The sequence below is a fragment of the Bombus flavifrons genome, chromosome 15, assembly GCF_040668555.2.
Source record: "Bombus flavifrons isolate JBK064 chromosome 15, iyBomFlav1_principal, whole genome shotgun sequence".
NCBI lineage: Eukaryota > Metazoa > Arthropoda > Insecta > Hymenoptera > Apidae > Bombus > Bombus flavifrons.
Window position 1 is genome coordinate 7,618,381 of NC_138456.1, and position 26,179 is coordinate 7,644,559.

Below are 26,179 nucleotides of genomic sequence, written 5' to 3' on the forward strand. Positions count from 1 at the left end.
GAATGATGTGTAACCTTGAAACTTTTGTGTGCGTTTCAGGGAACGGCGAGAAGCGGAAGCCCGGCTGGAGAAGCGTGAACGCGAGAGAGAGGCCAAGATGGAAAGAGAGAGGCTGGAGAAGCAAAGGGCCACCGAGCAGGCAGTTCACAAGCACTTCGAAGAGTCCCTCAGGCTGGCACAACAAAAGGTTAGTCAGCCTTTACTGCTTGTTTTTCTCCGTTGCGCGTGTTTTTAACGACCTCCGGGCTTCTCCAACGTTGGAGCAGCGTGTCTAACAGATGCTCGACAAAAAATCTTCGATATTATGCGCGTCTTTAAGCAACCGATCTGCTCCACCAGCTTCGCCCTGCTATTTCTTCTGCTTCTATCTTTTTCTCTCTTCTTGGCTTGAATTTCGTTTCCAAGCATACCGAATTCCAGACTCTTTTTTTATAATATTAGTCTTTGTCGAGTGGAATCCAAAAATATCAAACTATGTTGTTCTCCTCGCTTATTTCTCGCGTTTCTACCTCTAAAAATATCTCTTGAAATTTTCGAATTGTAAAGCCTGCGTTAGAAACAGTAAGAGTAATGCAATTTCTTTATATCGAATACTAAAACCAAAGGAATTAAACGTTAAAACAATATTTTTATTGTAATGGTCATCGCGTTTCTTTTCCGTATCCTTCGTATCTTACAGAAAAAGGAAAAGAAAAAAAAAAAAAGAAAAGAAATAAGAAACTCGATGTACCCCAAGACCTTCGTTTCTTTTCCTTAATCTTTTCAAAGCGAATAGAATCGAGCAAAGCTCGAACGATACATAGACTAGGAATCCCGGAAGTTTAAGTTAAGTTTCTCGCGACCCCGAAAGTCAAACAATCTCGGTGCTAACGAGGACATCGCGATGCGTCACTTGTCGCGCCTCCTTGTTGCCGCGCGGGCGACTCGCAACCGGAAAGGTAGAAATATTTTTATCGCGCGTTTAGCTAAAGAACCGACGTTAAATATTTAACGGTCGAGCTCGATTATGCAAGCAACGTCCAAGGGCGACGTCTCGGAAATTCTGAGAACTCCTAGCAGCCACTTGTTTGCACCGGCATTCCACGGAAGTCGCTGCGAATTTCCAAGTAAGATGTTCGAATGGAATGGAAGCGATTCGTGTTCGTCAATTTGCTGTTAACGCTGAGACTGTCGGTGCTAAGGGAAAGAAATCACGGAATTGTTCTCCGTAGGATAACGCGCGAGGGAAGTTTGGAATTTCAAGTCGACGGCAAAACAGCTCTAAGCTTAATCCAGCCTGGTTTATCGTAATTTCTCGATCCTTGCCCGAGGAACTATTTTCAGGGAACTAGAGTTGCGTGTCGAGCGTGAGCGTTTCGATTAATCCTTTTAGCGATGAACAACTCGTGGGAACAGAGAATAAGATTCGTTTAGTGAGATGGAAAATTTGTATCGCGCCGTTGAACTTTCGAACGCTTGAAAAAACAGACATGTTTCTGTTGATTTACAAACGAGATTTACAATAATAATCATGGATAATATGATTCAAAATTTGGACATTTTCGTGCGTGTGATATACTTGGCAAGATAGTTAAATATATATATTCATAATTAGCAAATATACAATCAAAATTTTAGAAGGAGATTTCTGTGAAATACCATTGTCTTGGCAACACAGATAAGGATAAGAAAATATGAAGATTTGCTATCTTGGAAAGATAAGAATAACGAATAAGTGCGTATATCTATAGTTTGGCTAAAAAGTAGTCGCGATAGGAATGAAAGAGCGAGTTCGTGACGCTATGGGATTGAAAAGTTAACGAATCGACCTGATTATTGAATTTGCAAGCGGAATAGCAACGCTGTTCAGAGAGCAGCGAGTTCTGGGCCGAATCAAATGCGAATAGCCACGGAAGTTCGTTCCGAAACTGTTCGTGCAAACAATTTAGCGCATTTACCACCGCACTGAATCGACCCGCTGTCTCGCCGAAAGCGGGTATTTCGCTCGCAAACCGCAGCCTCGGCTCGGCAACTGTTCGAAATTCCGTTTGCGGAATTTTCAACCAACTTTGTATTCGATGCGCCGTGGTAACGAGAAATTTTCGAAAACCGAGACGCCTGTTCTGTTACACCGTCCCGTAAAATTTGTTCAAGTTTTCGACACTTTCAAATTACACAGCATCTGCTGTTCCCAATTCGCACGGAGGAAAGAAACGTTCGTAAACTCTTACGATTAAGTCGTAAGTTAGGTAATAAATTTTCACTGAAAATCGTTACCTGAATATGAAAGTTTCCATGTCGTAATATGTATTTAGGTTTAATTCGTTATTTGATCGGTTGAAAGTTTAGCTGTTTTCGCACAAATTACACTTTCGTATTGTTCGTGTTAAAATTTCGAGAAAAAAAAAAAAAGGGAAAGAGAAAGAATAAAGGACGAAGTTATGGTAAGGTTCAAAGTACCTCGTATAAAATAGGGAACTTGGGCTAAACGGGACTCGGATAACCGCTATAATCTAAAGCAATTCAAATTTAATCTATCTGTATGATCCTACAGAACACACACACATACAGACGCACACACAGGAAGACATTCGGAAACAAAACGAAGAGAAAGAAACTGGAGGGCAAAACGAGCGTGGTGGTTGAACGAGGGTGGACTCGTGTCGGGAAAAGAGGGATAATCTGAAAGCAGCCAGGAGATGACGTTCTCCCGGGGATTCAGGATCTCGTGCGTTTCCCTGGGAGAGAAGGGTGTGTTCCCAGAACAGATACGAGCTGGGCAACGGAATGCCGAGAGGGGGCAGAGGCAATCAATGCATTCCAGCACCTGCCTTTTGTGCGTGTTACAGCCCTGACAGTCACCCAAAACCTGCCCCGCGCTCTGTATACTTTCCTGCTTGGCTGCTTTGCAGCGTTTCTCATTTCCTCTTTCTCTTGGTTTCTTAACCAGTAACATTCTTTCGTAATACATGTATGTATGCATTATGCATAATATTACCCATATACCTATATTTACGACGTCTATCAACGTACTCGATTATCCGCCTCTCTGTTTCGATGTTCCGTAATTCCGTATAAGTCGGCTCGCAGACCTACTATTGATTTCGTTGGAATGTGTACGCTCGATGACGTGAAACTTTTCCAACAGCTGTTGAATCTTGTACGCCTCGTTCCGCGTTGAATTTCACTAAAGAAATCTTACGCAACGATGATAATGACGAGCTTGGAACTCCTGGAAGCTATATTAGACAAATCGAAACTTTATCTTTTTCAAGGAATATTCTTTATCGAACATTATACAAGTTTTATTTCCAATCGGTTCTGATCAGTATCGTAATTACATCGCGGATATAGGTAATTCTAGGTAATTTGAGAATGCAAAAATTGACACAATAAAGGATATGGAAACCAGGGGACTGTACACACTTTAATATTTAGTAAACAAAACAAATGTCTACTTAGGTACTTGTTCCTTTGTTCGTTGAATTACGTTCCTAGGATTCTTCAATTTGGTTATAAATGAGGATTGAGGTAACGAACCTACGAAACGGTTTTTCGACCCCGTCTGAATTCTTGAATGAAAGGAAAGTTAGAAAGGAAGTTGAGATCCTCTGGGACGCATTGCGGACTCGTATGGGTGCATAAACCAATGAGGATCATTTCAGGTTAGGGCCCAGCGGGGTCTACCTGCCCTCCCATCTTACGAAAATGTCCTGCCAGTCCTTTGCTGGCTTTCGTCTCGCTTGGACGGTTCTTCGTCGAATGTATGAGTCACGGTCTCATGTTACGCGTAAATACCATTCGATTCAACTTCCTCCATAAATTGCTTTTTTTTCTCTTAGTCGCGTCGTGTATAGATAAATCACGATAACGGCGCTATCGGCCAAGTGTTTTCCATTTCGCCTCTCAGATATAGCGTGCGCGAACGAGTGTGTGTCTCGAAGCTGGGGACGGTTTCGTCGATCGATTCGTCAGAGTCAGAGTCGTCAAGAGAAACTCGAACGATTCAGCGGCTCGACACGAGTCTCTCGATAAATTTTTCTGCCGTATTTATCGACTTATTCGGCTAAAGGTAAACGCTGCTTCAGCCGTATTTTCGCGTGTGATATACATTGCTGGCAGAGGATATGATACCGTTGTTTGTGAATCAGTGCTCGACGTGATTGCCATTTTAAACACTCGCCAAGGCTACGTGGATCTACGAATTAGGATTTAAAAGGGTCCCCTGCGCTTTCAGACGATCGTTTGGTAGGTCAGTACAGATTGTCACGCTTACTTTCGTTTCGTCCGTGCAGATTGCGATCTTGCTTTCCTTTCCGGACGAAAGAGTTCAAATTTCATTTTACGATCGACACGTTGCACTAAAATGGAAACGGTTGGTCACGCTTATCGATAACGTTTCCTTGTTCGTTACTCCACTCAGATTAAAAATACTTATTCACGTTTCGCCGAAATTAAGAAATTTTCTAACGATAGAAAGATGCAACTGGATCGAAAGTGACCCAATAAAAAGGGTTGAAAGGGAGCTGGTTGGACGAACGAGGTCTGCGACCTTGGGAAATTTACGAGGAATAGAGAGAACGACCGTTGTCGTTCTGTTTGCACCGCGATAACGTATATCTGGTACGATTGATAACAATGCCAGAAATGGTGTGTGTGTACGCAGCGATAAATTCTTTTCTTTGGTTGCGTTGAAACCGTTGTTGCTAGTCTTTTCTTTTTCTTTTTCTTTTTTCTAAGCGAAACGTACGCCGTTCGTTCCGCGAGAACGGACACGAGCTTGGAAAGAAATACGTTTTCTGGGCCGCTTTGAAGGCTGTCACGATGGAAAACTCGGCCTCTGATTTATGCACGTCGGCTGGATTTTACGCTCGTCGACGATTCCTACAGGTTTCGAAAAGCTTGCCTTTGCCTCTCTCTCTTTGTACGCAGCAGCTTTTATTTGCAGCTTCATACGAGTTCGTACTCTTTCCGTTCTTTTCTACGATCTCACGTGGCGACAGCCTGCGTCGGTTCAGGTATTAGGTCGCTCAATAAATTCATCCTTCTATTATGTAGGTCGCTATTCGAATGCAAACCTGGGAATTTTCATATCGAACAGAATATAAAAAGTAACGAGTTATTTATTTATCCTTATCGGTGAGATTTTTTGAAACTTTTTATCGTTCTCTTATCTCAGTTAACTCTTTCAACTTGACACAGTCGACGAAATGTAGAATTTCCAGAATTATTTCAGAAAATATTCAACTAGAAAGTAAAACAAACGCTTCTTTCATCCAACGCAGGTTCTGCGAAATTTTCTAAATTTAGTAGAAACATTCTACGGAATTTTAAACACACTTGTCCCAGAACGTAGAAGAGAAGCGTTTCAACCACTCTCGAAGATAGGAAGATAGGGCACTCGAGATATTTTATATTTTTTTCTTCTTTTTTTTTTTTGCGAACGTTATCTTCGTTCGTCTATCGAAAGTGCTTCCAGATTTCTAAATGTATAACGATCTGGTGTAACAAACAGCATAAGGCGATTCATCTCGATCGCGATACTTTTCACGGTGTTTATTGTAGCAACACGACTAGCGCGCATGCACGCGGTGTTGGTTTATTTATGTGACGAGAGAGACGCCAGGGTGTGCGCTTAGCGTTTCCAAGTGGTATTTGCAATGCAAAACTCGATCGGCACGAAGGTCGTTAATTATGCACTGCACGGTACGCAACAATAGAACTCGATGGTGTTTCGTGCTACGACAATACTATCTTTCTCTCTTACGGTGTACGGTTCTCTCATCGATACGTTTAAAGCCGAATTAAAGTGGATAGTACGATAAAAATGTTGCTTTTTTCTTCCTTCCATGATTTCAAATCTCATATTTCGATCGTTTATTATTTTTATTACATACGATCATTGATGTTACAATAGATTTTACGTGTCTGACAAATTGCATTTTTGAAGCATTTTTGATAGAATTTGTTTCCTACTAAAATGCTAGTTGGATAGAGACACAGTGTTGCAACGAACAGCGTGTTAATTTGAAATTCTCGTTCGAAGAGCCATAACTCCAAGTTGACGTATTCAGCTGTTAATCTCGCCCGTTATGGTATCGAGTTACGGTTGCGCGAGGGACGAAACTTCTAATTGGAACACATTATTTCTAAACGCACGATAAACCCGAACGCACTTCCTTGTGAATCACGCGGATTAATTAGTGGGGATTACGGTGGCGGTAATTGGTCGAGGTTACGCATACTCGTCACGCTACCAGATGCACGGGATCAGAAAAATCATGGAGAAGCGTGTAAAATAGATACGCGTATTTCGAAACGAACAAAGTAAAAATTCCTACGAATCCTATGAATATCTGTTAGTTTATAAATACGACCTAGATAGCCACTTACAAAAATCGTCTATTTTTTGTTCAAATAAAATGCTACAGAATTTCAGCGCCTGGTTTGTAATTTCTATACTGAAACCAAGAACTTTGCAATAATATTATGAACGAAGAATTTTATTAATATCCACGTTGTCTATACTTCGTTTAAATAATAATACTACTTTTTAGAAGATATACAATTTCTTGTATAGGCGGTCGCATACGTCTTCTCGTGTGCAGACACGCGTGGTGCAGTCTTTCTTTCTTCAAAACGCCTGATGTTTCCCTTACGACTTTCTTCCTCGAATGAATGACATTCGAGTGATTCATAGGCGTGCATTCAATGGCGTAAACGTCGAACCCGTGGTTTGGCGACTGGCCGGCCATTTAATCCGTTGATATATCGTACGTTGGTCAGGCATGAAAGTAAAAAGCAGCAACGGTTATCTAGATCAGGAGAAACTCGAACATCCATTTATTCACGTGCTGTGTATTGTGCAACGCGATATTGCAGCGAAGGAAGTCGGCGAGGAAGTCGCAGAAATGAAAATGTACGAGGCTAGCCGTGTGTTGTCGTGGCCGACTCTCGTGCTTATTTCTTCGTTCGAAAGAAATGCGTCGCACGCTCTCATTTTTTAAACAATCGAGGAGTTTCGTTTACGATGTTAATAGATAATAATAGGCTGGCGACGAGAGCAGTAGAATACACTTTGGCATCCTTAGGTTTTGTTAAATATATTTCAAGCAAAAATAAAACTCGACTCGCTTTTGGCAACTGGTTTATTGTGATGAGATATATAGCTTCGACAATTCATCAATTTTCATTCAACAACAACTAAGAAACAATTTCATTTCGTCTGACAATTTAACCTTACTTTCAATTTATGTACTTCAAGTCTATCTTTACATCCGACGCTGTTTGTTATTTCTACGCTTTTTGCAGTTCCCGGAATATTTCACACTGCGATACGATTGTATTAATTTAGGTACAGGTAACGCACGTTCCAAGCGATTTGCGAGGACAAAGCGTGTAGATCCTGTCTTACGACAATCGTACTGTAAGAGTTTGTTGCTAATCAGTCAAACACGTTATTGTGTGAAAAGGTCGGAAGATTTAACAGGATTTATTTTCACTGTAAACTCCTCAATTTCTATGATACTTACGTTGCTAGGTTTTTAGAACGTCGATCCATAGACGGTACGAACGTAATTCCGTTTTCGATTCTCATCGGCTAATAGCCTTAACTACGTCGATCGATCACGCAAACAGAAAGGCGAATCGAAAAAGAGAGGAAAGAAAATAGGCGGACTGGCATGGTAAGCTCGTTAAACGAAAGAACGCGCTCTACAACCAGCGAATCGAAGAAACTAACGCGCTCGTGGAAGAGGAGGATGACGAGCTCGACGCGCCACACTCGTGGGCCTATTTCCCTGCTGAAAAGCGCCGCTTCGAGTTCCATCTGACTCTTCCTCTTCGTGTCTCTTCGACTTTGATAGCACAGAACCGCCTCTGTTCGTTCGTTGTAAATTTGCTCGGTACCCACGCCTTCTAATCCAGTGCAAAGTTAATTACCACGTGCCCTGAACTCACGGGACTACCACGGTATTCCTCTGTAGGCAAGCTATTCTCATAAATCCTCTCTGTCTCACCGTACACGCGCGCATCTCCTCGTGAACATACCGAATCGATGCAGCGGTCTCTGATCCTGATACCACCGTCCCTGTCGTGCTACAGCTAACCCATGTTTATGTTAATTCAAATTTTCATCGAATGGTTCGTCAAACGAGATGAAACGTCTCTCTGGTGTTTAGATAGCGTAATAATGGCTTAATTCTGATGATAATTTACGGTACTATATTTATGTATTAGGTTGTCCGGAAAGTTTCAATCGTTTTGTGAGGGAATAATAGACGCTCAACGTTTTTTGTTTTATGTTCGTCGAATTACGTACGACTCATTTTGTTCTGTTGAGATAAATACCGCGACATTTCACAGACTTGCTTTCACGTTTATACGAAGGTGCAGTGTTGTGAAAAACACGTTTCCGAAAGAAAGATACTCAACGATCTAATAGGTTTTACTATATTAACCGCGGTTGTCTTTCTTTTCTTAAATCGTCGTCTCCGGGACATATTGCAAGTACACTCTGATAATCCAATATTAATAACGCGCTGTGAAACTGTGGAAATTTTATCGCGTTACATTTTGAACATGTCACATTTTGTAGCATATGTCAGAAATCTTGTACAACGTTACAACCAAACTTCCCGTGGACTTATAAACGTCGCAGTCGTCTCACTGGATACACTGGATGTTGGTAAAACGTCAGACGCTATTGTTGGACAGTACAATAATTTTCATGGGTCGAGAATTTGCTTCTGAAAGTCTGTGAGAGAAATAGGTCGGTGGTTTTGGATAGGAAAAAGAAAGCGGATGAAAAATCGTACATTGGAGGGATAGCCAATGGTGAAAGAGCAGGTCGGTGATCCGTTTGGAACCTTTGCATCCTTTTGTGTCTGGCTGGTGGAGACTCGTCTGTCCCCTAGGTTGGAGGATCCTCATAATTGGGAAATAAATCGTGACAGAGACAGGTCGCCGCAGGCATTCGGCCTGAAATGATCTCGTTTCTAAAAGCACACCACGCACGAAAACCGGCGTGCAAGTAATAACAGACGTTGAAATGAAGGAGGGGAATGCGAGAGAGCGGACCGCGTGCACGACCTCGAATAAATAATTCATGAAACGATAAACGCGCTCGTGCGCGCGCGGCCGGATGCGTTATCCGGCCGATAGATTCACCTGCGCATAATTTCGTCGATGATTTTATTTGTCGACGGGTTTATTCGTCTTTGAAAAGATTACCGATTATTCGGAGTCGAAGAGTGGGGTCAGGTGAGAACGAAGACGAACGGTCACGATGCTGTTGGGTATTTTGACTGGATTAGAAACTGAATGAGGATCGAGGCATAGTTAGAGTTGAAGCGAAGACGTTGAATCGTGGATTTCGTTAAGATGCGAGGAGAACAGTGGTTTCTTTTGTGGAATGTAATTTTTTAACTGAACAGCGATGGTATTCATGGAGGAGAGAAAAAAAGAGAAGAAATAATGAAACAGTCGATTGTACGGACAGCACAGTGGTGGTATAGTATCGATATGAAAATTTAATTAAAGTATAGTAATTAGTGATACGTTAGGTTAAATAGCTAGAACTTTCTTATGGAATCGTTCGATTATAAATTTAAATCGTTTGTTAACGGTGTAGTGGCAATATGTTTAGAGGTTACTGTATATGCTAGTGTATATATTTGTTGTTTAAAGGTTGTATATTATCACGACGATTACAAAGGATAGTTAGTCAGAATCTTCTAGTTGAAACGCACCTTGTTAAAAAGAAGCAACTGTCGAAAGATCTTCCAGTCATCCCTATTGTTACGTCCTTTTAATGGCGCTGATAGAACCGTTGAAAAGCGAGAGAAAAGAGTTTGAAAATTGCCGACATGTCTGTTATCATGCTCCTTCTTTGCTCTTCGTGTCGTCGGGCAATCCGTTTTCTAAGCATTGCCTTTCAATTCGACGGAGCGAAACGTGGTTACGCCCGAGTCCGCGGGGGAGAGACAGAAATGCGAACAGTCAGCAAGTCCCATCGCTTGCTGACCAGGCACGTACATAGGAAACCTCGAGAGTAGTTTCTCCGCAGCGGCGTCAGCAACTTGCTATCGTGGCTCTCTTATAGTCGTTTGACGTAGCTCGTCTGAAATTTAATGCGCCGCTGCGATTCCGGCAAATATGCCTCGCATCTGTTAGCTAACTTCTTCCCTCGAAAACTTTTAGTTCCTGTTCGAACGTAATCCTTATCGAATTATCCTTCGTTGATTCTTCGTCTATCTATGTTCCTCAGCTTTAGCTACCGATGTCTGTCAGCCATATTTTCGAAATTTTCCATTCTCAAACCTGGATTCACTACTTTCTGGTAAACTTTTTATTTTCTTTTGATATTTGTAGGTTAAACTGTCTGCAAAAGTTTCGAATATTAAAGCTTCAAATATTATAGGCATTTTTTGACCTACGTTGCCTACGTAAAAGTTAAATGTATGTCGGGCTCTATAAAATCGATTCGTGAACATGGCGTGTTAACCCGATGAGTATGCAGAACTCCAGCTATAAAATGCCAGCCTTCGATCTAATGCTTAATTCAATCGGCGTCCCGCGAACTTTTCTTCGAATCTCTTCCTCATTCTTAGTTTCTTCTACTCTGTCGATTACCTATTCGCGAGCGATTCCGCGAAAAGTTTCTTTCGTATTCTCCTCCATTACCCTCTATCTCTTTTTCCTTATTCGATATCATTGGAAGTCGAGGAACGAGGCTCATTGAAAGCTTTCGTATCCGATTGCGCGAATTCGCTAGATTCCTGATAGTCGATTCACGTGATCGTTATCTCGTGCGTGGCCCATCGTGGCTTCGTAAACAACGTGAATCAACCGTGTTAACTGTACTCAAATATTACTAAATGTGTGGTTATCGGCTTGCCGGCTGTTGACTATAGGTGTAAAAAGATCTACTTGGCTCCGGTTCCTTCTCCCTTATCTCCTATCATCTCACCAGCTATCTGTTTGCTGGAAATATAAATACGTTTCTTGGCCCGTCTGTCGCGATAAGATAGCGTTTCGCTATGTTATTCGCAAACAATCCACGCGGCTTTGAATTTAACGCTAGAACTCCTTTCGATGACTGTTCGCGTCGTTTCCAACTCGTGTGCTTCTTATTTATTTGTCTAATTTTTTGTTTCCCTCGTTCATCTGTTTCTCAGGTTTCAGAAAAATATTTAGTCACGGTCAGGTTGAAATTTGAACGCTAATATTTGTACCGTAAAGATGGTGTCGACCTTTGTAAAGCGGACGATATACAAGTACGTATCGCACACGCAAAATGTTTTTGGTCACGCGTTCGATTACGATTTTCTTTATCCGAGTGTTTGCAGTAGAACCCGATAATAGCCTGCCAATGCTATCTTATCGTGACTTTTTGTGGAAATGTTTTGTCGACTCGATTGATAACACGGATGAGATGAAGCTTTACTGTAAAGTAGATCTATATCGATTTCTTACTCTAGTCGTTGCTTTCGTCGTGTGATGTAATAATTGGCTGAGAGGAATTTGCCGTATAATTAATAATTTCTTCATTATCTTTATAACCAATAAATATAACAGAATTTCACACTGATTCATAGAGATATAATTTATTTCAGCCAAAACAAAGCAGCTCGTTAAACAATAGGAATTCGTGTGTTTACTTGACGTGTTTTCCTCGGTGAATAGATTAATGTACGCGTAGTTCATTTCAGTCGTGTTATTTATTTAAAAGCAAGCGAATTATTTATATGGTTACCTATGGTGATAAACACGTTATCGGCTTATCTGTCCGTATTCGAATTAATTAGCGAATAAGAAGCATCGAGATAAAAATACGAAGGGAAATAATCGTTTATCATCTTCAACTCTATAATCATTGGTGCTCGCCATTCATTTCAGACCGGCGTAAAATGAGCGCGATAACGTCCAGTCTTATTTTTGTCGATAAACTCGGTTGGACTATTGCGAACGACAAATATTTGTCGACTTTCCCGATATATCCGTTGAGGTCGTTCGATGACCGATTGCGATAAGTATTTTGCAAAATTACAATTTACGTCTCCAAGAGCTTTGAATAATTTTACTAATAATTTTTACTTGCACGCTTTGTTTTTTTTTTTTTTTTTATCAATAAGTTGGTTCTCGGTCAGCGAACGAACAACGTTTTCCCAAGTATCGAATGAAAAGCCAGAGCCCCATAATTCCTGGCATTAAAATTTCAGTCGGCCGAGACAGAAAGAAAGTTCGTTTCGGGGTCGGACGGGTAAATCGACGAATTGATTAATCGAAGCGAGAGGGGATGAGCTATAACTGTGGATGATTTACTTCGTTCATCGGCTACGACGAACCCCTATTTTGTACCAGTCCACCCCCGCATTGATAGCCTGTTCGCTCCGTGATAAATAATGAACGTTCGAATATCATAGTGCTGACACTGGGCCAGGGGCTGAGGGGAAATGAAAGAAACCGAGATTCGAATACGACAGGGTGCTATTTTAATCCCATTGAGCTGGAATTAGGGGTTATTTTTAAAATGTGTGTTGTAATGTGTAGTCTTGTATGATTGAAAATGAAGACTGTCAGGTTGAAAGACTGTAGGCCTTTTAAAAACAGCACGACATGTCAAACGTGTCCGGAATATCGACTGCACAGTGTTCCGATTTGCTTAAAGAAATATCGTTAACGTTGTCAATGGCTGCGTTTCATAATTTCAAATGTCTAGCGATACAATCGGAGAATATACAGGGTGGTTGGTAACTGGTGGTACAAACGGAAAGGGGGTGATTCTACGCGAAAAAAGAAGTCGAAAATATAGAATAAAAATTTTTCGTTTGAGGCTTTGTTTTCGAGAAAATCGACTTTGAATTTTCGCTCGGTACGCCTGCGGTACGTTATAACGGATCTCACTGTAGATCGTTGTCTCGATGGAAAAATTAAAAAGAAAAATTTTTTTTAATTTTTATTCTATATTTTCGACTTCTTTTTTCGCATAGAATTCACCCCCTTTCCGCTTGTACCACCAGTTACCAACCACCCTGTATATAAATAAAGAAAAGGAAAGGAAACAAGCGAGAAACAAAGAGATGGAAATGCGCGTTTTAATCTGGCGTCCCATCTCCTTCATGCCGTTATTTCTTTCGATACACTCAACACTCGGCTCGATTGGGCCAGTTAACGAAAGTGGCCTCGATGGCGCGCACGATTTTAATTCAACGATCGTGCGGCGATCGTGTGGCGATTAAACGTTTTCAGCTTCGGCATCATTAGCGAGCGCGCGGATAAATAAAATGGAATTGAAATGTGCTGGATCGGTGATAATCGACGTAACACGAATCGAAAGCGTAAAGAAGAGAGAAACGAAACGAGCTTTCTACTATTATTTGCGCCGCGTAAATGTCATTGTGGAAGTTCGTGGGAGTTTTATCACCGAAGAGCCGCGTGTGATTACATAATTGATACGCTGCTTGGTTCACCGGAACGATGATAATATTCCTCTTCCGTTCAACATTCGTATCGTTAAGTCTTGGAATGAAAAAGTTGCGTGGATGTCGTTACGATCTTCGTTTCTTTCTTATCGAGAAGTTTCGTCCGCGAGATTAATGATGCTACGCAAACTTGACTGTCATCGTTGATTGCTTGTAATTCAAAGGCAGTTTGCACAGTAGAGGAAATGTTCTTTTGCCGTCATTTGCAATGCGAGTGGTGTTATTTTCGCCGCGTGTTACAAGTGGAATATTCCACGATAGTCCTTCGCTTTCGATCGTATTATTTAACGTTTCGATCTCGTCGCGATTCGAGTAACGTGTTTTGTCTACGGAGGTGCATCGTGGAATTCAAAGCCTCGATCGAACATCGATTTCTTTACCTCTAACTATATATTCGTTTTATACAGTCGGTCGCCAGAGATTTTCCACTCTCCGACAACACTGTTTTTATTCTTATTCCAACTATCTCAAAATAATTTTATTATTATCGTTTCGTACATTATGTTACTGTATGTTATTATACGTCGTATACTTAAATAAATAGCCTTATCGTTAGCTTTATTTGAACAATAAAATAGCATTTTTATAAGTCACACCGAAATTTTTTCTACAACAGAGAGCAACCACCATCGATATCAGTTAACGAAATTTAAACGACCAACTTAACGTTATCCTCCTTATCGTCTATCGTGTATCGATTAAGAGAATTCGATCGGCTTGGATTCGCTTAACGGATATACAGTAGCCAGACTAATGTTTCTTGCGCGATACGCATCGTCGACATTAGCGGTAGCTCGTTTAGGAAGTAGGAACGCGATGACTCAAGCCAGCTAGATTTGCTCGCACGGCATGAATCGTTGCGCTCGTTAGGACGCGGAGTTCGCGCGATACATCCGTGCCGGTTGCGAAATACGGGCAAATTGGTGCACGTTTAAAAAGCGTGACGTTCGTAGACGAGAGTCGTGAGTGTCGACTCTGTATACGCGTCTCGCGTCATCGCCATCACCACCGGACCATGATTAATAGAACGACTAAAAGGAAATTAATAAATTATAGAAAATTTAATATACATGAACCTAATTAACCAGTATGCAAATGTTACAATAAATGGATTAGCTGACACATACTTGTAACTATCGTGTACACGAGTCTGATTATTCGATGCAAAGTTCAAGGTTGAATTTTAAAACGTCGATGCTTCGCAGCAGCTTCGAGCAACCCTGCTATATCCTATAAATATTTAGAGAGGAGTCATCGTGCGTGAAAAGTTCCATCTCGTAAAGCGTGCATGTACTAATAATAGACTATTCTCTGATACTCGATCTGTAATCATTTGGAGCACGACTTGAAGGAGAAATAAAATAGAGAGAGAGAGAAAGAGGAGAGTTGGGAGGCTAACACGTTCGCCGGGAACAAAAAGCAGATTAAGCGTCAGTGGTTAAGAGTCGAGGAAGAGAAAGTCAACGAACCAATAGCAGCCAGTCCCTGTGCCTGATTGAGCCTGAATGCCGTGTTCTGGCTTTTATTAAACGCAATCTCTCAGGTTCGGTCTGCAACACCCGCCTCCCTTCCTCTTCCTTTCTCTGTCGACTGGCTCGCGCGTGTCTCGTGCTTTTAACGAGCGTTTTACGAGCTTTTGTTCGGTCTCCTCTCCCGCTCTGCACCTTTTGTCAGGAATGCAATACGTGAACAAAACGCAACCGCGTATAATGCTCCTACGCGGACAAAACACGGGTACAATCTCGGCTGATACAGGCTCGGGGTCAGACGCGTTCCACGCGATCAACAGAATACCACCGAGTATCGTCGATCTTCGTTCTATTCGCTGTTCTGTCCGCTGTTCCCCAGCCAGCAGATCTTCGAGCCGCTTTCTTGCCTTTGGATAAACGCGAACATGCTTCTTCAATGACACATCGGTAATTCACTCTTCGTCAGATGCAAATGTGTCTTTTTGTCGCGATGCAGGTTCACATCCTGGCGATAATCGATGTGCTCGATACCTTTGAGAAAGCTTCGACTCCCTTTCGCGGGCAAATGCGTGTGTCGTGATAGCAGGTGAAAGAAACTTTAGAGAAGTCACGAAATTGTGATTACCACGAACGTACATAGAAGGTAGAAATACGCGCAGGTAAAGATGACGCGAACAACGAGCAAACAGTCCACGTGAGTTGACATTTGCACACGGCTCGATTAGCATCGTAAACCTTCTTCTAGGATGAGGCCATAATTAGATTCGCGGCCTGTTCGTGACAAGCTACTTAAAGCCTTCCTCCTTCTCTCCCTTCCTCTCTCTTCATAAATGGTCGTTCATTCTAGTTCTCTCCTCCTGATCGTCTGGATTGTCGTCGTTGATAAATTTTATCTGGTGACTCGATGGTCTGGCCTTGATTAATCGTAGAAAAATACCAATGCCAGAGATTTTCCTTACTATGGTGACAAATCGATTCGAGGAAAAGTTGGAATAAAATTAGCTGGACGATTAGTATTCTGTTATAAACGATCCGATCTTGATGTTCTGAGTATTTATCGAATGATATGTACAGAATCAAATCAAGCGGAAATCTTGGATTTCTTGGATTTATAAGATTTACTATTATAGGATTGATGACTGTATTATATACGTGGAAAGTTCCAGTCGTGTTAACGTTTCCAATCGACTTCTCGAGATCTTGGTGATACGACTCTCCAACAGACTCGCGTAAATACATCGACGAGAGGAACACACGCTGCGGGTAGAATGTGGTTTGATCAGTTCAAACTTTTGACTTCGATATAAGTTCAAATGATTCACGCGTTAATTACTTTATCGACAACGTTTCTAAGAAAATTATATGCATCATATTCGGTCAATTGTTCGGAAAGATCGCGATTTATCTATTTGATATGATATGAAATTTCTTAGGAAAAATGTAAAATATGTAATACGGACTACGGAAATTTTTACATTCATCACAGAGGTGTTACACATGAACTGCGGATTTCTACAATTTTTTATTTTTCTGAATGCAACTAAGCAGAAATTTGATTCATCGACTAAATATTATAACGAGTACTATACTTCGGAAATTTTGTATATTTTCGCGTACTATGCGCATTCTGTGCGTTCTTGTATCTACGAATTTCCCACAGATGTATAGAATATTACCGGACTAATAATCGTATATCATTAGGAAAGTTGCTAAGACGATGGCGTCAGCGAGAGTATAGTAGATTGCTTTCTCCTCGGATGTCGGTGTCGAATGCGTTTCCGCGCGTGCACCCGCGCGCGCAACTGTGACGACGAACGCGAAAATAGAAGTCGCGTATCGCGTTTCGTGTCTCTCTGACCGGCACACGTGGACAGTGACGGATATCAGGGAGGAAACAGCGAACGGGCGTGACGATCATCCGGGTCAAACCGACAAACTGATTGGCAGTATTTATTGAAGTAGGTGTCTTATGTTCCGCAGAGAAACATGCAGTCGACCTCGATGGCATGGAACACGTTCATCCCATTACCACCACCAGGAAGCAGGACGCACGCCACGCCGCATTCCGCAATGACAGCGCATGTAGGCCATCATCATCCCGGGCCAGGTGCGGCGGCGGCGCATCCAGTCACCGTCGCGCAGCAACAGCAACGCGAGCGTGAGGAAAGGGAACGCGAGGCGAGGGAGCGGGACGCGAGGGAGCAGCGACAACGAGAAACTGAGAACCTGGGGATAAGGGAACACCTGGTCGCGGCTGAGAGACTGCACAGGCAAGCCGAGGCCAGGGACCATGTCGCGGCACAACAGAGAGCCGCTTATTATGCAGCCACTGCGCCTCCGACTCAACAGGTACGTATGCGCGTGGTTGTAACGATCGAGAGATCGATCGAGAGAGAACGGGCGCACTAACGCCGATACTCGGCGTAAACGTTCGTTTCTGCGGTGATTGGTATATACCAATATTGGTAATACCGCGTTAATGGTAGTCATTCTGGTTTGTTTTGGCGCAGGTGTCTCGACCGTCGAGCGTACCTGGCAAAGTCGATTATCCACCACCACCGGCGCACTCGAGGACTTCCAAGTCGTCGCTGCCCGTTAGCAGTCTTCACGAGAAACCACCACCGGTGGTAGGGCCGTCGCACAGTTCCCTGCCAAAGGTGGAGCCAAACGTCGGCTTGTTCAGTTACTCGACGTACCAGCCACAATCACCGTATATGCACGATATTAAGGTGAAGAGCGACGTAGGTCAACCGCACAAGTCGTTACCGAGTAAAAGCGGTTTAGCCGGAGGTCTCGAGCGAGACCATCACGGTCGGGAGATTCTCCAGAATCCTCCTTCTTTATTGCCGGATCACAAGAGCTCGGTGATAGTGAAGAACGAAGGTCGAGAGCTTCCGAAAGTGCCGACGTCGCAGCAACACTCGCCGAGTCCGAAGATCATGCCGTATCTGAACGTACAGTCGGTCCCGCCGCAGCACAAGCCGTACGAGTACAGAAGTCCGACGCAGAGTCCTCACCATCTTCACCACCTGGACGGACTACAGGCGGCGAAGAGCATACCTCAGGGTCATCACCGAAGCAGTAGCGGGTCTACGACCACGACGCAGTTACCCAGTCCGCACGGGCATCCACCGCATTCGCACAATCGTCAGTCGCCGCACGCTCAACATCCTCATCAGCCACCGCATCCATCGCCACCCGAACCACGTTATCTTACCAGGCCGGAACCCGGCCTACCTTACGCTACTGCCAAGTCCTCGTATTCTTATCCGCATCCGCATCCGCCCACGGCCTCACCGACATCACATTACGCTGCGCCGGCAGGCTCTAAGCCGAAAGTCAGTAGCCCAGCGCCACCTCACATCTACGGGAAACCGAATTCGGGTATTATGACCGGAACGCCGGTCTGCAGAGCTTCTGAGCCGGCGGTCGCAGCCCCGATACCTCTCACCTCGAAGGCCAGTAGCTCGCCTTACCAGCAAGTGCCTCACCATCACGGGGCGCCGCCTCCACCTCTGCCGCCGCCCGCGCACAGTAGGTCCGTCTACGATCCTAGGGGTTATACCAGCTCGATGCCAGCCGCGAAGCTTCCACCGCCACCCCTTCACGGTTCTCCGCCGACTGCTGCTTCGGCGCCCTTGTCCAGGCCCATCGCGCATCCGGCGCATCACACGAGTCCTCATCAGCAACCCGGTCAGACGGTGCAACACGCGCAACCACAGATCAACACCTCTTTCCAAACGCAGCCGCTCGATCTCGGAGTGGAGAGATCCGGCTCGCCTAAGAGAAAAGCGCCCACTCCGTCGTTGACCGAGAATTCCGGCCAACCGGTCTCGCTGGAAGTCTGCAAGAAACGTAGAACGGAGGAACCACAGCCACTATCGTTGCAATGCGTCGGACCACCGGTCCTCTCGAGAGTGAGCGAACCGAGCCCGTTGATAGCTTCGGCGGCTACCTCGATCACCACCGTCGTCAACACCACGGTCGCTCTATTGGCCCAGTCGAACACGCAGACGACGCAGGAACGTACCGTGACAGCGGTCAGTCCAACGCCACGAACTGCCAGCGGCGATGGTTCCGTGAGACCGGCCAGTACGGGTAGCGTCAGCTCCCTGAATCCGACGGTGAGCGCGGCACCGAGTCCCGCGCCCATTCCCAGTCCAGCACCCTCCACGGCGCCCAGTCCAGCACCTAGTGCTCCCGGCACGCCCGCCAAAGCCAATCCGAGCACGGTTGATAGCGAAAAATCCAATAGTCCCGCACCTAGACCACCCAGCAGTACCAGTTATCCCGTACACAAGCTGAAGAAGGCTTGGCTTCAGAGGCATTCCGGCGAAGATGGGACGGAAGATACAACGGGCGTCGTAGGTAGTGGTACTTGTGTCACTTTGCCTATGAACATCTCTCAAGCACCGTCGCAGTCGTTGAACAACAAAGAACGCGACACCTCTTCGAACGTCTCCGGCAATACGACCACCACTTGTTTGCCTAGCGCCGTCAACTCTATTCACAATATCGGTAGTATGGCGGTGAACAGCATCAATAAAAGCAAGGTCACTGCCAAAAGTAGTCGTAAATCGGCGAATAAAGAATCGTTAAACGGACACGCCACGGACACGAAAACGTTACAGGAAGACTCGTCAAGCAGCGACCCGGAAAGGAAGTCGCCGCCGAAAAGGAAGCCACCCAAGGTATCTATATGGATCGTATCTATCTTATTACTTTTCTAGAGTCGGACGTCGAAGTCGTTTGGACTCGTTGTAGTGACTCAATGTAGCGTCTGTTACATTATTCTTGCATGGTTCTCTAAATAGGTCGTGTTCTGAATATAACTACTACATCCTTTCCTTTATTCATGTCTACGCTCTTTTTCTGGTAGTATGTAGATTTTCGATGTATCATTCGTAACGGTTTTCATCGTTATCGTATAATTAGTAGTTCAATTGTGCCGAAGCATGTACACGATTATTACGTCTGCTGCTAATTCCACGTAGCGTCAGAGTTGCGCGTTCGAATTTCCCGCCACGGTTGCGTTTGTATTTCCCGCCTCTTTCGCCGCCATTTTGATAATACTGCTCTGCCAATACAAGCCACAAGTAGAAAGGTGTCTTCGAACGTTGTCCGTACGATATAATGAAATTATTTTGGCACGAGTTTCTCGAACTTTGACGCTGATATATGTGCTCTACGAACGATTATCGACCGTGCGGCATGTATAACTCTGAGTGGATAGAATTGGTAAAGTGTGAAGCGATTTCGTTCTATATATATTCGCGACTAAAGGAACCTAACCTCTAAACGATTGTTTGAATTCTGTTATATATGTTCGACTTTTGAGAACTTGTTCAATTATTCTGTTGTTTATGAGAGAAGAACTATCTTTTTTATCTTCTTTTTTATTTTTCTCTATATTAAACCATTCGTTTGAAATTATCTAGACTTATTGCATGTAACGTAATTCGATTCGGAAATTGATTTGCTTGGAATAGGAAGCCATACTATAAACGATGTATGTGTATACGGTACGGTGTGCGTGCGTCGTGCGTGTCTTTGCATGCGCGCGCGCGTATATCTAGGTTTTTGTAGTATTTTGGCAGTAGTTTCGGCAAGAGCATGAACTTCCTGACTACTTAATAATCTGTGCCCTGTGGTAGGTAAAACGAAAGAAGGGCGCAGCACGGAGGCAGCAAACGACCGCGGAAGATCAGCGGAGGCGAAAGGAAGACAAGCAAGCTGGAGGGACTGGTGTAGGCAGCGAGTCTAGTAACGAGAGCGAGGCTGGTTCTGCTAGCGATACCAGCGAACAGTTGGGTTCCATTCAACCTACGTCGAGGGTGCGGCATACCACGGCCAATTCCAACAATTCCTCGGGAAACGGTTAGTTGACGTAGCTTCTTGTAAATGGACTTCCCATCAGGTGAACTAACTATTCACTTGCAGGGTAAGTGATCCGTGTTCCATGGTCATACACTTAATCCTTTCTATAGAGCCATGCGAGAACTCGAGAAATTCAGGAATACCATTGATTGATCCATTCGGATTCAAGCATTGAAATAAATTGAAATAATTATCGAGGAACATAAGTAAAGTAGATTGTTGTTTTTTTTTTAAGTACACAAAAAATATGCTAGAATGATAGATAAATTATACAAGATTATTGCAGAAACCAGAGTTTAAAAAATGTTTATAATTTAGTAAAAATAGTTTATCGTAGCAACATAAAATATTGAATTTAATTCAAATATTATAAAATAGTAGGATTCAGTAATAGAAGAAATATTAAGCAACTTTTTGAAATAGATAATTAAATAATATAATTAGAATGCAGATTCGATAGAATTCAATAACGCAGATTGTTTGATATATGTTACAGTTAAAATGTTGTATTCCTGACACTCTTTAGGTTCGCCATGCTCTTGAAACCCTTGTTATCCCGTTTCGTACACTTACCCTGTTTCAATATAAAATCCTTGCTTGCTATTTTCAAATATTCTAATAACAATTATTAGGAAAAAAGATGATGAAATAATGAATTGATTAGCATCTATGAAATACAAACAATAATATAACGAGCTTTTTAACACTGAACTAAGTTATTTGTGTATAAATGGCTAAATAAATGTTCTCCATCGTTACTCAAATAGATCGTACTGTTTGTTCAATAGGAAATAATAAGGAACCGAGAAAACGAGGTAGAAGACCAAAGACTACGAAAGGTAACGAATTGGGCGGAGAAGATCAGCAACCTCGTCAAAAGAAAGAACGCAGAGACGATAGTACGAGCGGTGGTAACAGTGGGCCAGGTGGAAGCGGTGGTAGGGGCGATCCCTTTCGTAGACCTCCGATATCACAATTGAAAAAAACCGGTGACAGTTGGTTGCAAGACGGCGCCTGTTTCGAAGTTGCTCCAAAGTTGGCTAAATGTCGTGAGTGCAGATGGACACCGCACCAGCGCTCCAAAAATCTTCCTCAAAATATTTTCTGCAGATTTTATGCATTCCGTAGATTACGGTACACGAAAAACGGACAGTTGGCTATAGCAGGATTTAGCGATCCTCATAAAGATGCATCTGAGGTAAGTATTCGAAATTGCAGCACCTTTTATCAAGGCACGTTTGCAAGAATAACGAACAATCGTTTGGTTTTCGTGTTACAGGTAGATCTTCGATTATGGTTACCAGGAAAAGAGAATACGGATACGAAGAAGGATGAAAAGTCCGATAAGAACGATAAAGAGAAAGGAGACAAAGAAGATCTAGATTTGGAAATGGCTCACAGACTACTTCGACAAGTCGGAGATCAGTTCTGTGACCTCTTGCATCAAGAAAAGGACGCTCTTCAACAGCACATGGCAGAAGGTAAATTTTTCATGTTGGATTCAAACATTTAGGTAACATGGTCATTCAGAAATACAGAGTACAAATTTAAAAAATTAGTGTTTATATGTCTTCACGCATGTTTCATAGTATCGATGTTGCGTATATATAAGATATTACGAGAATAAATTTAAAACAAAAAACAAATTGAGTATATTTAGCATGAGATATGGTCATTTAGCTTTTTTTTTTTTTTGATTTCATTATTGTATATATTATTCATTTACGTTGGAAATATTTAACTCGATATTTTCATAAGCATGCAATTATACGCGAGGAAAATTAGCTTGGAGTATTTCCTTTGTTCGCATGATTTAACGCTTTGCGTATCGATTGTTTCTTCACCTTGACAGCAAGTTCGGGACTTGTAGACGGAACAGTCGCTTGGAAGAGAGTGGTGCAAGGTGTTCGAGAGATGTGCGATGTCTGCGAGACGACCCTGTTCAACTATCACTGGGCTTGCGGAAAATGTGGCTTCGTCGTATGCATCGATTGTTACAAGGTGAGAACATTTCTTTTCATCTTTATAAATCTATATTCATTCGTAAGATATGATGATAAATAGTTCGTTGAAATCCACGTGATTATACCTATAAAAATCGAGCTCTTTAACTCTGACGTGTGAAACATAGCTGCGTTATATATCTAAATTTTTATTCGTCGGGATTTCACAAATCATATATGTTATTAGGGACGCAAGAATGGAACGATCAAGATTTGGGGAGAGAGCGGCAAGGATAGAGACGATTTTTCGTGGCTTTTGTGTACGAATAGACAAGTGCACGAGCCCGAACGACTTATGCTCACGCAAATTATCGCCGGCGATAGCTTGACACGTCTCGGGCAACGGTTGCACGAATGCCGCGCGGAATGGGGAATACCACAGCATTGTGGTTGCACGCTAGTCGTTCAGACCTCTCCCAACGAATATTTACGGAACATGATAAAAGGCGACACGGTACCGGTTCTGAACGGTAATGTTAAACAGGAAGTCAAAGAAGAGAAGAAAGTGAATGAATCGAACGGTTCGTCGGAGAACAAAACGAACGGCGAAGACAAAAACTCTCCGTTGAATTGGCTGGCGGATGTGGCTCTGCAGAATCAGGATAAAAACGAAAGTGGTTCTAGCTCGGATTCCGACGAGGATCGAGATGGCAATTACTCGACCTTGAGAGAATTGCTTATCCGACCGTCCCATAAATCAAACGGTAGTGGATCTAGATCGAATTCACCGACCAACAATTCCGGCAATGTTAACGTTACTTCCGGAAACAACGCGCAGAACAACGTCGCGAAATCTGGCAAAAAGTCGAAAATGGACACGCTGGATGAGGTTATATCCAGCGTAATAGAACACAGCGTGAAGAAAGAGAGGGAAGGTGAACTGGATGACGAAAAACCGAGGGAATTGAAGCATTTTGTTAGAAGATACAAATGGACGCAGAAAGGAAGAGAACCGTTGCCCATTCGGATCATGACGCTTACCGAAAGTAAGAGTCTGTATCCGGATGTGCCGCACTCGTGGCTCTGTGATGGAAAGTTGCTCAGGTTAAACGATCCAAACAATCCTAACAATTATAGAATATTTCAAGATCAGTGGAAACGCGGACAGCCAGTCATCGTGTCGGACGTTTCGAAGTCGTTAGATATCAATCTGTGGCACCCGGATTCGTTCGCTAGAGACTTTGGCGACGAGAAGAACGACTTGATCAACTGCATGACCGGAAATTTGGTACCGAATCAACCAATGCGTAAATTCTGGGAAGGATTCGAACACTTCTCGAAGAGATTAAAGGATGAGAGGGGAAATCCAATGTTATTGAAGTTGAAGGACTGGCCTCCCGGCGAAGACTTCGCGGAATTATTGCCATCGAGATTCGCGGATTTAATGAAAGTTTTGCCGTTGTCGGAGTATACCCATCGAAACGGAAGATTGAACCTGGCCAGCCGTCTACCGGATTGCTTCGTGAGACCAGACCTAGGACCCAAAATGTACAACGCTTACGGATCGGCTCTTCATCCCAATAAGGGAACAACCAACCTTCATCTAGATATTTCCGATGCGGTCAACGTTATGGTCTACGTGGGAATTCCGAAGGATGCCGATAACGACGAATACGTCAAAGGTATTTACCATAATTTTGTGTCGTTTTTATCTAAAGCAAATTAAATTTCGAAGAATTAACAATCGTGATTGTATGAATGTTATAGAAGCACTACGAGCGATAGACGAAGCCGGCTGTGACATCTTGACACGCCGTCGTGTTCGTGAACGTGGAGAAGCACCGGGCGCATTGTGGCACATATACGCGGCACGAGATGCCGACAAGATCAGGGATCTATTGAACGCGGTAGCTTTGGAACGAGGAGCTCGTTTGGAGCCGCACCACGATCCAATTCACGATCAAAGCTGTTATCTTGATGGACCTTTGCGAGAACGGCTGTACCGCGAATACGGCGTCGAAGGGTAAGCATTGCGTTCATTCGACGATCTCACTGTCTCTCGTAGCTTTCTGAAGTATTTGTAGAAATAAAAATGTGTTTCTCTCGCTTGTTACAGATACGCTATCGTACAGTGCCTAGGCGATGCAGTATTCGTGCCAGCTGGCGCGCCGCATCAAGTCCGTAACCTTCACAATTGTATAAAGGTAGCCGAAGATTTCGTATCTCCAGAAAACGTGTCGCATTGCTTCCACCTAACGCAAGAGTTCCGTGCGTTATCGGACACGCACACGAATCACGAAGACAAGTTGCAAATCAAGAACATAATCTATCACGCGGTGAAAGATTCGCTGGCCGTATTGAGTAACGTGAAGGAAGAAACTCTTGCCAAGCTTAAGTCTAATAATGAGATAAAGAAGGAGGAGACGTAGCCCTAGGCCCCCTGTCGCGGTCGCAAGAGCCGTTGATCGTTGTTTGACTAAAGTCTCGCTATAGCAGTGAGTGGGTAACCTGTTATCCGGTCGTGTATCCGTCTCCCGAATAGCATATGCCCGGGATCGGTTCGAGACGACAGGAAATTTAATCCAAGATGCTCTGATGAAACCTGTATCGAGGTGCAAGAATTTGTTGTGATATTTAACGAGTAACTCAAAAGTTTCATTTTTCGATATTGGCTGAGCCAATGAGATTATTCGTTGTTTCATTTGAATTTTCCTTTTACACATACTTTTTCCTTCCTCTCGAGCAACATGCTTGCGGACATGAAGTCCGCAGCTTTTTTTCATTGAAGTTATGGAGTCGGTCCCGCGAACGCGCGCGCGCCGTGTCCGTTATCATTGTGATACCTATGAGGAGGACTTTGGATCATGCATTATTTGTAATTACTTATATCGTGCCTGTATTCAATACATATTGTCTATATTATATAAATGTAGATAATGGATTATTGTGTAATGAATTCTTACTAGCATCTACAAAAAGGATCGTCTAGAGGTACCTTTGTGCAATTAGATGTCGATTAAATTGTTAGCTGGATCAGTGATACTTGTCGATCCACGTTATGTGCTCTCGTGATCTGGTGCTTTTTTGGTATCGATTTAACGAAAGCAAACAGAAGCGCTTTGCCAAATGGCCGATATATATTTCCTGCTATCGTCCTTGTGTTTCGCGCGGGAGGCGAGTGTAAGAGGAGAACACTGCCTAAGCTGTTTGCAACGGTCAAGTTTCTGGAATAAGATGACTCGACCATTGCGCGTTAACGCAATTACACGTGATAAATCGCAGTTCGGCTTCCTCGGATATATACGTTTTTCAGTTTGTTTTTCTTCTTCGAAAGATATATCGGCTATACCGAGCAAAGTTTGTCCGAAGGTTTGTATGACCATCGTCGTTTAAATTAAGGCATCAGAACAAAAATAACAAGGGAAAT

The 26,179-nt window shown here is 43.2% G+C and overlaps 1 protein-coding gene across 5 annotated transcripts in view; it reads left to right on the forward strand.

Moving 5' to 3' along the window:
* Positions 1-26,179, forward strand: part of Kdm3 (Lysine demethylase 3) — a 229,124-nt gene extending 202,945 nt beyond the window's left edge. For 3 of the 5 annotated variants that reach the window (XM_069129086.1, XM_069129087.1, XM_069129090.1), the window contains exons 9-18: positions 40-187; positions 16,895-17,281; positions 17,443-19,623; positions 20,587-20,809; positions 21,598-22,007; positions 22,089-22,290; positions 22,662-22,810; positions 23,000-24,434; positions 24,520-24,775; positions 24,869-26,179. In XM_069129086.1, coding sequence (XP_068985187.1) covers positions 40-187; positions 16,895-17,281; positions 17,443-19,623; positions 20,587-20,809; positions 21,598-22,007; positions 22,089-22,290; positions 22,662-22,810; positions 23,000-24,434; positions 24,520-24,775; positions 24,869-25,181 — 5,704 coding nt within the window. In that variant the 3' untranslated portion in view covers positions 25,182-26,179. The remainder of the gene's footprint in view (positions 1-39; positions 188-16,894; positions 17,282-17,442; positions 19,624-20,586; positions 20,810-21,597; positions 22,008-22,088; positions 22,291-22,661; positions 22,811-22,999; positions 24,435-24,519; positions 24,776-24,868) is intronic. The other 2 variants (XM_069129089.1, XM_069129088.1) reach the window with 2 other exon arrangements.